This window comes from Acanthisitta chloris, unplaced genomic scaffold (genome assembly GCF_000695815.1).
Source record: "Acanthisitta chloris isolate BGI_N310 unplaced genomic scaffold, ASM69581v1 scaffold8379, whole genome shotgun sequence".
NCBI classification, from domain to species: Eukaryota; Metazoa; Chordata; class Aves; order Passeriformes; family Acanthisittidae; genus Acanthisitta; species Acanthisitta chloris.
This window is the reverse complement of record NW_008693035.1, coordinates 118,581-133,519: the sequence shown is the minus strand read 5'-3', so window position 1 is coordinate 133,519 and position 14,939 is coordinate 118,581. Positions and strand designations below refer to the sequence as shown.

The following is a 14,939-nucleotide window of genomic DNA, read 5'->3' as shown; positions in this document are numbered from 1 at the left end:
GGATGTGGTTTTGTGAAGAGCTAGAACAAAGGAATGGCATTGAAAAATAAATCTCTATTTGCAAGATCACACAGGAGAAACATCTGTTTAAATCCTTAATAACAGACTGCAGGACTACCACATATGAACCTCTCAATTAAAATAAAATCTTACCCTTATTACATTTTTATCAGACTACATCCCTTCTTCACAGAGACAGAAAGCTAATCCCAGCAGTTCCAGACAAGAAATAAAAGTATAGGTGAGACTTTAAGCTGCTTTTATTTGACTATAGCCATTCCCAGACTAGTGGTTACTCATGTGACTGTACTGAAGAAGCAGAACCCAGAGCGGATGCTGCAGCTCTGTGGCATACAACAGGAACAGCATGATGAGAAAGTGTGGGTGCATACTGATGTAGTACACAATCTGTGGTAGACAAAAGTCTATAGCCTATCTTTCTTCAGATTTAAATCAGAAGATGTTTCTGATTTAAGTTACTATTATTGCTTTCCAGTCAAAATACTGCAAGATCAAAATAAATTATGCTCTTTAGTCTCATGATCAAGTGGTACCTGCTTTGGTATCTGTCCAAAGTTGCTTATAAATCCCAGGATAGTGCTCTTAATCAGAGGATCTTTAATGTTGTTGAGGTCCACCTTGTCTCCATAGAAGTAAGGATGATAGGTGTTAACTGCCTCCACTGCAGCTGAACCATGCTGCTTGTGGCCAAAAATAAGATCTATCCAGCGATGAAGGTGTGCACTGACATAGTCACTTTCCAGTGCCTAAAAACCAAATGAAAATTACTTAATTCACCAGACTATATCCACTACAAATGCATTACAACTTTCCAATCCTCTCTAGAGACTTATATTCTCTGCAAGTGACTCTTCACACTCTAAGTTAGTCCATTACCACCATTCTCCCAGCCCTGGCAGTGTTCAAAGTCAGGTTGGATGAGGCCTTGAGCAGCCTGGTCTAGTGGGGAGGTGTCCCTGCCTATGGCAGGAAAGGTTAGGACTAGATGGTCTATCAGGTCATTCCAACCCCTAAAATTCGATGAATCTATGATTCTCAACACATCCTCACAAAATGTGACCAAATAAATCAAAGTGGATCACCATAGGAAATGAAAGAACAGAGTGCAGCATGTTTGACTTAACATACAGAAGCAATATCCTCAGAAACAACACAGGTATGTTCCACAAAGCAAAGTGAAAGCATTCCACAGATTTGGCATGTCCTCTAGCCTCCAGCACATATTAAAGCCTTAGCTATCAGGTCTTCACCAGTACTGTTACTGACACAAGATGGTTTAAATGATGGTTTGTTTAGCTTTTGCTACCACCACTTTAGACAAACCACAGGTGAATTTCTATTTGTAGAAATATACTTCAGCTATGAGTCACACTGAGTAGGCAGAGAATTTTGTTTGAGAAGATGCATACAAAAACAGATTGGAAAGATTTGCCATCCATAGAGGCTGGCGTGTGAGTTAATGGGACCAGAACAATTGCTACTGAAGACTGGGAGAGATACTACAAGTTACTACATCCACCCAAACACGGGCTCTCCAGAAGCTCAGTGTAATCATAGAGGAAATCTTGTGCTTCAAAAACCCAGACAGCAAGGGGACACAAGCTCAGATTGAACTTTTGCCCACCTCCAGGTTAGCCAGTCTTACCCCTGAGGCTTCACCAAGTGCTACTACTCCATCACCTGCCTCACCAAATTTTTGTGCATTCCCAAACTGCCTTGCCCGATGATTCAAGCAGCAGTGTAAAGCATTATTAAAAATACTTCCCTGTCTCCAAATCATTTTACTGTATAATACTCCCTGATGCTCAGTTAAAGGTCTCCCCAGAAGACCATCCCACCCAAAGCACAGCACAAATAAACAAGCTAATGGGATCCAGAACAATGGCTCATTTCACAGAGCAGACAGTTAGCCCAGTGCAGCTGGTGTAAATGACCCAGCCCACAGCTATAATGATCACAGGGCAGCTCGGAGAACAAGCACAGCATACAATCTGTCCCCTGCAAACAACAGGAAAACACTTATGAACAGACTCAGAACTCATCCTTATTAATAAAAGCAGTTAGTCCATGAATTACAAACTGTAAATTTTGCCTGGCGTCACTGCCAGAGCAAAACAAAGCAACCAACAGAGCTGCAACTGTGCAGCCTCTCAGTATTTCACTGAGCACTATGACAAGCCCAGCTAGGGAGGCAGACCTTGCAGTCTAGGGAGGAAGTAAATACACTTCTTTAGTAGACTAGATTCCTAACTTATTAAATATGAAATGGGAACCTACTCAGAGTTTTATGTCAAGAACAATTCTTTGCTCTCATACTCTTTAAAGGAATAGCCAAACCTCAGAACAGTGTCGACCTGGATCTGTTTAATGCACTAAACCCATTGTTAAGCCTCCTAAAAATGGCCACGATACCAGGAACTAGTACCTCCAGCCTTGTGGATGATTTCAGAGTGGACAGAAACTGTTATGTTTCAGAATTCAAGATCTCTAACTCTTCACTTCAGGGTTAGATGAACTTTTCCAGGCAGGCTAATCAACATTCTTTCCACAGCAAGATTTCTTGCACTCTCCTGTGTAAGACCTAGTACTAGCTATGGTTGATGAGGGAATATTGCATTCACTGTCCAGGAGGTCTGGCAAATTATCAAGAACACAAGTCTATAAAAACATGATCTTTCATTTGCTAAGTGTTCCTATTGGAGATTTGAATTAATTTGCTTATCAGCTGTGCCAATGTTATTAAACAGTGCAGCTCAGTGGAAGCAGGTCTGTAGACAAATGGTAGAGAGGGCCCAGTATCCACATTACATGCACTGTAATGGCTTTACTTCCCGCTGGATCTAGTCTGCATCTGGAGTGCACAACTGGAGCACAGCTTTTGTTTCATTTCTTCCAAACCCAAATCTAGTTCACACAATCTGAGATCACTTTACTGTGACAGAAAAACCATGCTATGCAGAGATGACTATAGATTCATTTCCAGACTGCATCCTTACTCCAAAGCACAGAGCAAAAGGTGTTCTCCACTGTATCCAAGTGCCTTTGGAGTGCTCACTGTTACACAAGCAGTAAGGAGCAGAGCTCAGTACTTTAGTCTCCAAACAAGCTACAATAGAAGAGACAGCATTTCTCCCTACAATTTTCTTTAAAAAAACATTAGTGTAAAATTGCAACATTTTTCAGGCATCCATGGATTATTGTGTGCAGCACCTCTGGTACAGAAGGACAGTGTTGACTTTCCCATATCGGGGAAACTGGAGAACAGACATGGAACACTGTTGTGTGTGTACAGAAGATTAAATATTCTGAACATTACTCTTAATCTCTCTTCATTTCAGTTCTTTGGCAAAAACATTCTCTCCTTACCCCCTCAAGCAAATAGGTTGCAAAAAGTCAGGGGGCAGAGTCTGACTGATAAATAGGTTCTGGAGGAAATTCATACACTGAATAGTGTTTATTTTCAAAATCAGAACAAGAAGCCCAACCCTCAAATTCTCATGTATTAGAATCTGTTCCTCCTACCCAATTCTAAATTTGAAAATATTAAATCCTTTTATTTTACTAATAATGAAGCAATATACCATACAACATTAGTTATAACAGCTTCATCATAAACCAAAATATTTTCAGTTCAGCTTGTAATCTAATGCAAACATTGCACTGAAAAGATTGTTTTGAAATGTTTTGATAACAAAGACAGAAAGTTGAAATGATTTATTGAGACACTTTCTAGTTACTAGTGACACTCTCCCATTTCACCCTGATTCATTTCCTGGTGAAAAAGCTCTTCCATACACGTTTTCCAAAGCGTGTCTACTCGCTGTATGTTTGTCTGAGTTACATGGGTAACCACTACAGAAATGCAAGATAAAACAAAAGACAAGAAGGCTAATGTAACTTCTGTAAATGGATTGATTAGTTACTGAATATGCTGTAAATTCCACATACTGGCTTATGTTACTAAAGTGAGTGGCAGCACATCAGAGTCAGGGTACTAGGCATGGAGACACTAGCGACTTGCTAATAATAGTAAGCAGGTATTCTTCACACTGCATAACTTGAAATATCCTCAGTTCACATTCTTTTATGTAATGAGGCAGGATTCTGAAGCAAAAACTGCTAGATGACTACATTTTTTTAAGGATTGAACATAGCATTTTTAGTAAGTTATCCATAACAAAAGTTATTCATTCCAAAATAGGTAAACTAGCAATTTAACTTCCTTTAAATATTTCTTAGCATTATCTGACACAGATAATGTGAAAAGTGAAGTGTTAAGGTCATAAGTTCACAGTAGAGACTAAAGAGAGCTTCTTTGGAGCAAGCCCAGAGGAAGGCCACAAAATTGATAAGAGGGCTGGGACATCTCCCCTATGAGGACAGGCTGAGGGAGTTGGGGCTGTTCAGCCTGGAGAAGAGAAGACTGCGTGGAGACCTCATAGCAACTTTTCAATATCTGAAGAGGCTACAAGGGAGCCAGAGAGGGACTCTCTGTTAGGAACTGCAATGATAGGACGAGGGGTAATGGATTCAAACTGAAGGAGGGGAAGTTTAGGTTAGATATTAGAAAAGGTTTTTTTACTATAAGGGTGATGAGACATTGAAACAGGTTGCCCAGGGTCGTGGTGGCTTCCCCGACCCTGGCTGTGTTCAAGACCAGGCTGGATGAGGCCTTGAGCAACCTTATCTAGTGGGAGCTGTCCCTTTCTAGTGGGGGCTGTCCCTGCCCATGGCGGGGAGAGTTGGGACTAGATGATCTGTAAGGTCCATTCCAAGCCTTAAATACTATGATTCTATGATTAATCTATTAAACCAAAAGATGATAATCAACAGTCTTACAAAAGAAAGAAAGGCAGGATTACTGCACACACACAAAAAAAGTAGACAAGCACAGGCTCAGATCACACCCATGTTCACTCACAGGAATGACCTGAGCACGTGTGAATGAAAACAGAGTCAAACAGGCTCTCTCTCTCATACTCAGTTATTCACAAGCCAAAGAGTTTGCAGCATCAGGAACCTTCCAATACCTAAAAGATACCTACAAGAAAGCCAGAGAGGAACTTTTTACCAGCGCATGTAGTGATAGGACAAGGGGAAATGGGTTTAAACTGAGAGAGGGTAGATTTAGATTAGATGTTAGGAAGGAATTCATCACTGTGAGGGTGGTGAGAATCTAAAATAGGTTGCCCAGAGAAATTGTGAATGTCCCATTCCTGACAGTGATCAAGGCCAGGGTGGATGGGGCTTTGAGCAGCCTGGTCTAGTGAAAGGCAACCCTGCCCATAGCAGAGGGGTTGAAACTAGATGATCTTTAAGGTCCCTTCCAACCCAAGCCATTCTATGATTCTGTAAAAGTAACGGTAACTTGGGAGCATTGTGGTCACCCTTAATGGTTAAGGGAACAGTGGAGAAACCAATGTTTACAAAACAAGAGTGTGACTCTGGTTTAGTTCATAAGAAGAACAAAAAGTTAAGGTAGTAAGGATGTCAGAGACAGGATTTAAACCAGCATTTGTAGAGGTCAGCTCTTGGAGAGGAAAGTCTTATTTGGAGATACCAAAATAGAGAAGATGGTTTGGATACAGTCATCTAGAGAGTGAAAGCTGAAATCCCAAGGGCAGGATCTGCATAGCATAGGTGAGAAGAACCAATGAGGCAAAACCTGAAGCTACACATGACAAACCAGGATGATGCAATGCCTTGAAAATCACAGGTTGTTTGTTTAGTCCCACCAATGCTAACACACATAATCATCATACTTGTACACAGCAACAACTTACATAACCTACATGCACTCGCACATGCAGATTGCCAGAGGAAATCTGATAGGCTATTGCAAGGGCACTACAGAGACCTGCACCAAGCCATTATGCTGTAAAGTCTAAGTTCAATGCAACAAGCTTCATACAGAACTGCATTTGCATTCACTTTTATGTAGCAGATGACATCACACAGAAGTTAAGACTTTCTAACTATTAATAGATAGCACTAATTGCAGTACGTCTCAGGACCCTAAAGCTATTTGCTTTCAAATTGCCAAGGCTGACTCCATTAAAGGCAGGAAATTACATTAGGTTTCCCCCCTCCTAACTCCCAAAAAATAAAAAAATAATTGTAGTTCTGGCATGACTCAAAGATGGAGATAAATAGTTTAAATAAATACACAGTTTGTTGGCAACAACATGAAACTGTATATGCATATAAATGCCATGTGCATTATATTATGTTCACTTGCACTTATGGGCTGAGATATGTTCATGCCAGAAACCTGGATACAACCCTCATCTGGTCTGGAAAATTGGCTTTGCTTCAAGCTGAATTGTTAGGCAGACAAGTACACATGCAAAGCTCAGAACTGACACAAACTCCACAAGGGCAGGTTGCATTTGGATCCAACATTTTCATTTGTGGCTCTGGTCTTCTGAGTTTCATTTTCAGTGGGACACAGTTAGCATTTTGTCACAAATCTTTATATTCACTAACCTGTCTGTGCAGGAAAATGAACTTATGGGGGTCCCCATCTGCCCAAGGAGGAAGCTGCACATCTCCCAGCACTGTTCCATCCTGCATGCAGCCTGCAGGAATTACAAAGGGAGAATCAAAAACAGGAGTCACACACATCACAAACAGGAACAATTTTTGTTTCAGGTTCATCAAATTTAGCGCCACAGAATACTTAAGAACCAGAGTTCTGGGATTTCTGACCCCTAATAAAGCACTGAGATGATGTTCTAGTACCTGTCACTAATGCAGTAAAAATATGCATGTCCTCAGCACAAACCATTTTAGCACAGACTGCAAATGCAGGTAAGACAAACTTGTTTGCACAACGTTCTTTTTATACATAATCCTGTAGGCCTAACTGCCAAATATTCCTACTAAAGCAGCCACTGGGAGGGATTTTGTCCTTTGCAACCTGATTCCTTTCAGAAGGTTAGCATATGTTCTTAAATCAGAGCACAGTGTTGCGCAACTGGATGAATTAAAATCTAAATTGAGGTTCAGGTCTGGGACTGCAAGTTTCCTTACAGTGTAGCAGTGAACAGATTAGGGTTCTTGGCTTTGCCTATTGTAAAGTCTTCCTCTATATTTGGCAAGATTTTCTCTACTGGCAAAATTTGTATGTCCTTTCATGTTCCTCCACTTAACTCCACTCAGGTCCATCTCTGAATTTGGGTTTCAGCCAGGATTTGTTTCTTGGCCTCCTCTCAGGATTAAACTACCCCAATTTTTTCTTACCTTTTAACAATCTCCTAACATCTTTTTTTTTTCCTATTCTGCTCATTTTTTAGCATATCTTATTTCACTGACATCTTAAATACAATTATAGCTAGATCTCAATACCATGGGTTAAGTTGACTTCACTGTCACCAATTTAGGATGATTCTTAAGGTATTTTTCCTCTGCCTTAATTGTTAATCAACCTGTGTCTACTACAAAAAGCATGGAGTGAATGTCCTGCCTATTTCTAAACACTATTTCTCTGAATTCTTTCTGACCCTTCATCACTGATGCAGAAAGGTCTAGAGACAATGTACATTCAAAGGCAATTGGGATGCTGCTTGAGACCAGGGAAATATATCAGGTTCATGTGGCTTGTGCAAAACTTTTCAAGATGATAGTGAGGCGATTTGGAAACTTTAATCACCTTGTGATCTCACAAGATTAAAATCCCCTACCTTTCACCAGCACCATTTAACAACTGACCCAGCTCCAAAAGTCAAATTAATATATTTTTCATAGCCACATAGATGTGATGATGCAGATCAAATTTGAAAAAGCAGATAACTAGATTGGTTATACCTAAATCAAATTTTTGTCTGATAAAATGTGTAATTCCTTTGCACAGTAACTAATAGCTAGTATTAGCTCCTTTCTGAGATGGAAACTCCCATTTGTTCTTCTGACATCATTCAGATATCAGAAGCTTATATTATTGTAGCCTTTTAATAAAAATTGATCTCTTATTGCTAGGAAGTCTCAACAGTCTGCATAGTCTGGGGATCAGCTCTCAACACATGATCTGGATCTTTTCCTTTGGCAGGATGCTGGGAGGAGCACTTATGTCCCTTCTAGAACTTACCAAGTTCAAAATGATTTGCATTGGTTAGGAACTCTGGCAAGTAGAAGAATTCAGGGATGAGTTCCCTGACATCACTCATGTTGTCCCTTGATGCTGACTCCCACGTGCTCTTGACACTGTGAAACATCCTGTCTGCAACATCAAAGCTCCCACCCTGTTGAATGGAGACAGACAAAAAGGCTTGAGTGTGACTATTCTGTTAAATGAAAAGCAGATACAGAATCTTAGCCAACTGACAGGTTTGATAAGGTGATGTCTCAAGATCTGCCCCATCTCTATTTACTGTGATCTTATCTTAGGGGCTTAGTCCTGATCTGTTGGCTGAGAAGACCATAAAGATTGGAGTCTTTCTTAGCACAGCCTGTAATAACATAGGAACTATCATAGGCAGCTTGAGAATATCAGCATACCCAATACTTCTGAAAGTAATTAATTCCTTTCATCCCAAAGTGATTTACCAGCAGTGGACACAGCTTCAGTGTTTTCATTTTGGTTGTGACCCAAACAGTCATGAACAATCTTACGTGCAATTCTCCTGTGAAAAAACCTTTGGAGAAGGAAAGGCTACCACTGGAGTACACTCATCAGATCCAGGCAAACAGGAAAGGCCCAGTGGGCAGGAGTATGCAGGGACTGGTCATTCATTATAGGAAGAAGAGAGGGGAAGAGAAGAAGAATGTCTGGGACTCAAGCTGAATTTGTATGTAAGGAAGGAGAAAGGAGAAACAAACTACCTCACATCTTGAGGGCATTTGAACATGTTTAATTTAATGAGAGTCAGTCACTAGACAAAAGCAGCCTTAGTAGCCCAGGACATGATTCTGAATTAAGGCCTCAAGAGGAAAGGAAAAAAAAAGGGTCACTCAGTGAAGGAAGGATATATGCCTATATGCCTTACAGTGGAACTGTATTTTCTACAGACTTTCTAATGGGACTTCAGATACCGTATGAATTTGTGAAAATCCAGGTTCACCTTTACATATGGACCCCTATACTGAGCATGAAAGGATTTATTTTAACATAAAATTTCTGTAATAATGGAAATAACCAAATAGAAATCAGGTTTTGGAGATCATCTGAATGAGTTTGTCAGAAATATCAAACTGTTTCAGAAGAAAACTGACTTTTTAACTGTATTAAAGTGACAGAACCAAATTGCTTCTCAATACCTACTTCAGGTGCTGGCAGTAGAGCTCCCAGGCTAATATAGATATTGCTCATTGGGGTTAACTAATTTGGATTATATGTCATGGAACATAACACTGCACCCCCCCACCAGGGCTCATGAGAGACTGTCAGAGATGGAACAAGTATCTTTAAACAGTTCTGCAGTACAGTGAAAATGTATGAATGATCACTCATCCTCAGCCATTCAATCCTCAAAGTTGCTTCACTAGGCAAAAAGAGTAAACCCGTGGGATTGCAGAATGAAGACACTAAAACACAGATGTGGTGCAAGAGTCAATCTATTAATGCATATGAGATGCAGTCAGGTTCTGTCCATGGCTGACCTCTTGGGAAAACCTTTGGTTAGTTTTCTCTCTGCCTGTTGACTTGCAGGTGTCAGACGAGGAGGATGTTGCACTTCTGCACAGTAACAGTCAGATAAAGTTTTGACTTGAAGTTGATCAAATAGGAAAACAGCATTTAAGCACCCTCATGCTGTAAGGATGGGATCCCACTGCCATGGAACAGATGAACCCTGAGTAGCAGTTTCCATATTGGTTTCAGATGGAAGCACCACTGCCCTTTTGGCTCCCATGAATACTTGCATAGTTAGGTTGCAACTCTTTTGGATCTACAAGCTCTGTTTAGTCTGGGAACTGCAAATCAAGAAGTAACTTGCATACATTTTGTTAGGGAGAAAATACCCTCAAGGATGAGCTATGAAAAGACAGAAGTCAATAAATCCCATGTGCTGAAGTCACAATCCTAGCTTGTCTTTTGAGATACTCTCATGCCAAAAACCAACACATAATCCAGATGGAAAGACCATTTTCCCCATTTCCCCTGAGGTGAACTCTGACCAGGCTTCTGGTCCAGCCTCATCTCTAAATGACAGCATAGTTCTGCTTTAGCTTCTTGTCCTTCTTCCTTTTACCACTGACAATTGTGAAGCCTTTCCACACCCACTCAAGGGACAGAGCGAAAACGTGGCTAATCACATGAGCAAGCCTATCTGGAGTTAATCTGATGCACAAGGTCATCTTGTTCTTGATCATTATTAGGCAGGGACCCTTGGAGTCAAATTCAAATTGAAATTAAAACAGAGTAGAAGGAGGACTATAAATAAATCAACAGCTAACAAGTATCTCATTGAAGCATATTAAAGGGCTTTGTATATTTAATCTGCACACAGTGTGCTGTGTCTGGTGGTGATTGATGCTTTTTCATCTTTTTTTGCAGCTTTTATGAGAGCTGGTGGTAATCTCCTGAGAAACAATATGATTTGTAATAAAAAGATTACCTGTATTAAATAAAAATAATATATACATAGGAAATGCTGTTAGCGCGACAAATCTGGTTAAAGATATTACCACCACGAAAAAATGTGATTTTTTCCCTAGCTGTCTAATTCATTTTAGGGAAAAGTAATATCTTTAAAACTTAAGCCTGTATTATTTATAAAGGAAGCAATAACTGATTTTCCCATTTCCTATATTAATAAATTTATTTGCATATATTTATATCAGAATTAATGAGTTTTCTCTCTTCATGAATGCAAAAACTGCACTGAAAGGGAAAAAGAGAATCAAGAATTGCTTTATGCTTTTAGATTGCAAGACAACATAAACTCCTATGACTTTTCTACAGCTAGACACAATAAGTCTCTGTTTCCTTTCCTTTCAGTAGAGGCCTTACACTGTCATGAGAAACACTGGAAAAATATGCTTTTTAAAACTACAGTTCAGCAGAGTATATACAGAGCAACTAGGAAAAGTGATCTCTAGAGAGAAGTTTGAATTTCACACATTTATAAAACTAAGCATCACCTTGGTGGTGCTTTAAACCCAAAGACCTCACAGTGTTTCTAAGAGCTGCTTATGAAGGTGCAAAGACTTATCCACACGCCCAAAGATGCTGAGAAGTTATTACCTGTAGATAGTGCTTAAATGACTGCTCAAGAGTCAGCAACACAATGAGGAGTAAGAACCCTATTCTCTGTAAGTACTTTTGGGAGGTAAACGTCAGGAAAGGTCAATCTGATAGCTGAACTGCAACAGTGGGTAAGAACAAAAGGGGCTAAAAAGCTGAGTTGATCTAAAGCAAGTCTCACTAATTATTGAGGGCATGGGGTCCTAGGATGCCTTTTCAACAAAGACTCTAAACACAGAAACCTTTACTGCTTTTTTTGCAGTGCTGAGACCAATTCCTGAAAGCAATTCCAGGAGGTACTTGATCAAGGTGAAGTGGAAGGTGCCAGCAAAAATCTGTTTGATGAGCCAGCTTTTCATCTATTCCAGTACAAAATGCAAAGCACAAAGTTTTCTCCAGAACCAGATCTCGATGCACTTAAAAAAATGTGAAATAATAAGGTTTCTCCTGTACAGTCCCCTTAGTAAAGGCAATGTTTCCTCACTGCCTTCTTCTGTGGTCAAGTGCAACCAGTTATTTGACTTGAGACACAAGATGTTATGCCAACATCAATTTTTCACGAGGGGTGCACTCAAATTGTTGCATTTCCTTGTCATGCATTCAGACTGTCCCTTTGCAGCTACAAACATAGCTTTTACACTTTTTAAGATGCTGAGAAGCTTTCACAGCTCCCAAACTCAGCATCCTTCCAAGGTCTTAAGTCTGGGAGTACTCTTTGTGCAACTTGCTCTTGACTTGATCATACAGTTCTCAGGTGTGCTGCATCTCACAACTAGCAATTTCTAAGCCACTGTAGGACCAGTCACCTGGGGGAACCAACAGCAGTGAGCTCAGCTGAACATGCAGCAACATAAAAGCAAAAGAATGAGAATAGAAGAAGTTCAAGTTTCAGTGGATCCACATCCAGACAAAATTTTGAGTGCTTCAGATCTCAGCAGCCTTTGAAGATAACTATTGTCACAAAAATGCTAGTTACCTGCTAATCACACATAAACACAGCCACAAAGCATTTACTCAGACTGTGAACTCGTTATGCATGAAAAGTGTGCCAGAGATACAGCAGTCTTTGTTGTTTACAACAAGAAATAACTGCTCCACAGTCATTCATGACTGCAGCTAACATATGGCTCACAGAGTGTGATGGTAACCATTGCCTCAGGTGGTTCACTAACCCATCAGCTACTGCTGGTAACAGCCGATATCATAGGGCTTATTACTTAATTAGCACAGCACTTTATTTGTATTAGTTCATAAAAGAAAAGAAAAAAAAAAAAAAAGAAAGAAAAAAAGACCAGTAGAACAGCAAAGCACTTGAAAAGCTGCAGGAGACATGGCCACCCCTCACCATCCATACAGCAGTCTGAGTGTGGAATATTCTGACATAGCTATCTCCCTCATATTTCTCCATAAGGATAGGCAGATTTCAGCAAGACACCCCTTAAAAAATACACTTTTGAGGGCTTGTCCTCCTGCTAGATCCTGCTATAACACAACATATATTGCAGAAATAAGGGTAACAACTCTCTGCTACAGCCCAAGTGTCTTTGCTTGTGTATCACCAGCTGCCTGCTGAAGAGGGCAATCAGGAAATTTGGTGCCCCTGTATGCTGAACAGCTGGGAAAGGTAAACACAAAGTTCAGAGCTTGTGGCACTGTAAAACAGTGCCAAGTTCAGGCAAAATATTCCTTCTGGAGCGCTGGATGTAGTCTCAACCCACTTCTTCAGGAAGTTGATCCCATGATCCCTATATTTTCCTACCTACCAGAACCTGTGTGTCCTCATATGGCCCAGGAATGTTATTTATGCCACCACAGCCAACCCCAAGTACTTTCCTGTAGCCACATTACTGTGCAGGCACTTGGGCTTAGAATACCTACCGTGAAAGTCTCATCTGCCCCAAAGTCAGAAACTTATGTTCAGACAGGTAACAAAATATTGTCTAGGTGTTCACAAGCCTCAGCTCTCACAAAGCTGAATAATCCTTCTCCCTCACATCAATCACACTCAGATTAAGATGTTGTCACTGAATTCAACACACAGAGCCTTCAGTAAGCCCAGAGTCCACACAGAGCATACAGAAAATGTCAAAAGAATTAACCCCCCTTCATTACACAGCCACTGTAATGTGGTTCATAACGAGGTGTAGGAAGGCAGTTACCTTACCTGCAGAGCACAGAAGGTCTGGGTAAATGGCTCCATTCGGACCAGGTAAGATGCCACTATAATTGCTGAAGAATAGTGAGTACAGTAATGGCACTGGGCTGACAGGTCTCCTGGAAATTGCACACAAATCAGATTCCAGTGCAAAATACCATCACTTCAAGCCCAAAGCATCCAATTACCACAGCACAACTAAAATCGGGAACAGAGTTTTTTTATGCAGATGTGTTCAAAGGTCTGTGAGGAAAAGCACACCTTGCATATTTGCATCAAATGTGCACAGTTATTACTCAAGTATGTTCTTTTTTTGCCTTTCACATTTAATTTTCTGAAGAATAAGGCCTTTAACTTTCCAGACCATCCTTTTCCTCAATAGTACCCAGAAAAGGCTTGATCTCCAAAGGTCAACAGCCTCAACATTCTGTTTCTTTTCTTTAAAGTAGCTGTTAGCTTAGCTGTATGCACCAGTCTTCTAAACATGCAGCTGAGCTAACAAACATGACTAATGTGCCCAGCTTAGCTAATAGCATAGTCTTTTCCAGGAAACATTGCTTTTTACTGTAGCATCTCTTCCTGCAAAAGGGAAGAGAACAGAATGCAGCAGTACAAAGCATGTAAGGCAGTACTTGCAGGAGTCACTTCTCTTTGAATCCCCAACCAGTTTGTATAGAGAAGTGAGAGGGGCTCTCCTTGGTATGGTGTTTTCCTTAGCCACAGCTCTCCTGAGCTTTTGGGTGTTCTGAGGGGACTCAAGCTTCGGCTGTCTGTTAGTCTCCTAAAACACTCACCATCACTCTTTTCCACTTCACTGAAACGCTGGATGAACTTGTGTTTTCTCTCCACAGTCTGTGCTCCCATGGGCTTTGACAGGTCCCGAAATGTATGAGGATTCATAAGGTTTAGAGTCTGAAAAGAAAATCCAGCAAAGATGAAGATTTTTAGATCCCTGAGACTTAGACATCATGACTATCTCAGTGACACTGGATAGTGGCAAGGCTGTGATGCAAGTTTCACACATACAAGGTCACAAGTTTACCCAACCCCAGAATTTCACAAATAAAGGATCTGTCAGATTTCAAATTGCTCTCAAGGCTTTTCTGTTCAGACCTCCTTCTCAGGGGTCCCAGAAGCCCATCCAGGCTTATCTGCTGAGTTGATGCAGCCTGCCCTTAACTAGGTTTGTATTTAACAGGTGTTCATCCACCTTTGTGAGACAGAACATGATCCTCAGCACATTGATTTGAAGATAAGGCTAATCTATATAGAACCAGTACAGTTCCAATCAACTATCTGAAATTTTAAATCTTGGTCTAGATTCTTCTGCTTCAAAGGCATCATTGAACAAACCTTGGTGCAGTTGCTATCATAGAAAGTACAGAATGCTGTGGCAAGCACTGACCTCAGAGTGATAGTCAGCAAGGACCCATGGAAACACAGGATACTGCATGTAATCATTGTAGCTACGGCCAGCCAATGTGTTTAGGTACATGAGGTAATCAAAGTTGCTGATTTCCCTCTTCTGTCAGGGAAAGGAAACAAGCATTAAAATCTCCAGACTCCAACCGTGAAAACCAT

General features: G+C 40.6%; 1 protein-coding gene across 1 annotated transcript in view; it reads right to left on the bottom strand.

The window, feature by feature from the left end:
• WDFY4 (WDFY family member 4) overlaps window positions 1–14,939 on the bottom strand; it is a 126,601-nt gene that overhangs the window by 14,224 nt on the left and 97,438 nt on the right. The window contains exons 46-51 of the mRNA XM_009082915.1: window positions 14,764–14,883; window positions 14,153–14,270; window positions 13,368–13,477; window positions 8,108–8,261; window positions 6,508–6,599; window positions 555–767 (exon numbers count right to left, since the gene is read on the bottom strand). Coding sequence (XP_009081163.1) covers window positions 555–767; window positions 6,508–6,599; window positions 8,108–8,261; window positions 13,368–13,477; window positions 14,153–14,270; window positions 14,764–14,883 — 807 coding nt within the window. The remainder of the gene's footprint in view (window positions 1–554; window positions 768–6,507; window positions 6,600–8,107; window positions 8,262–13,367; window positions 13,478–14,152; window positions 14,271–14,763; window positions 14,884–14,939) is intronic.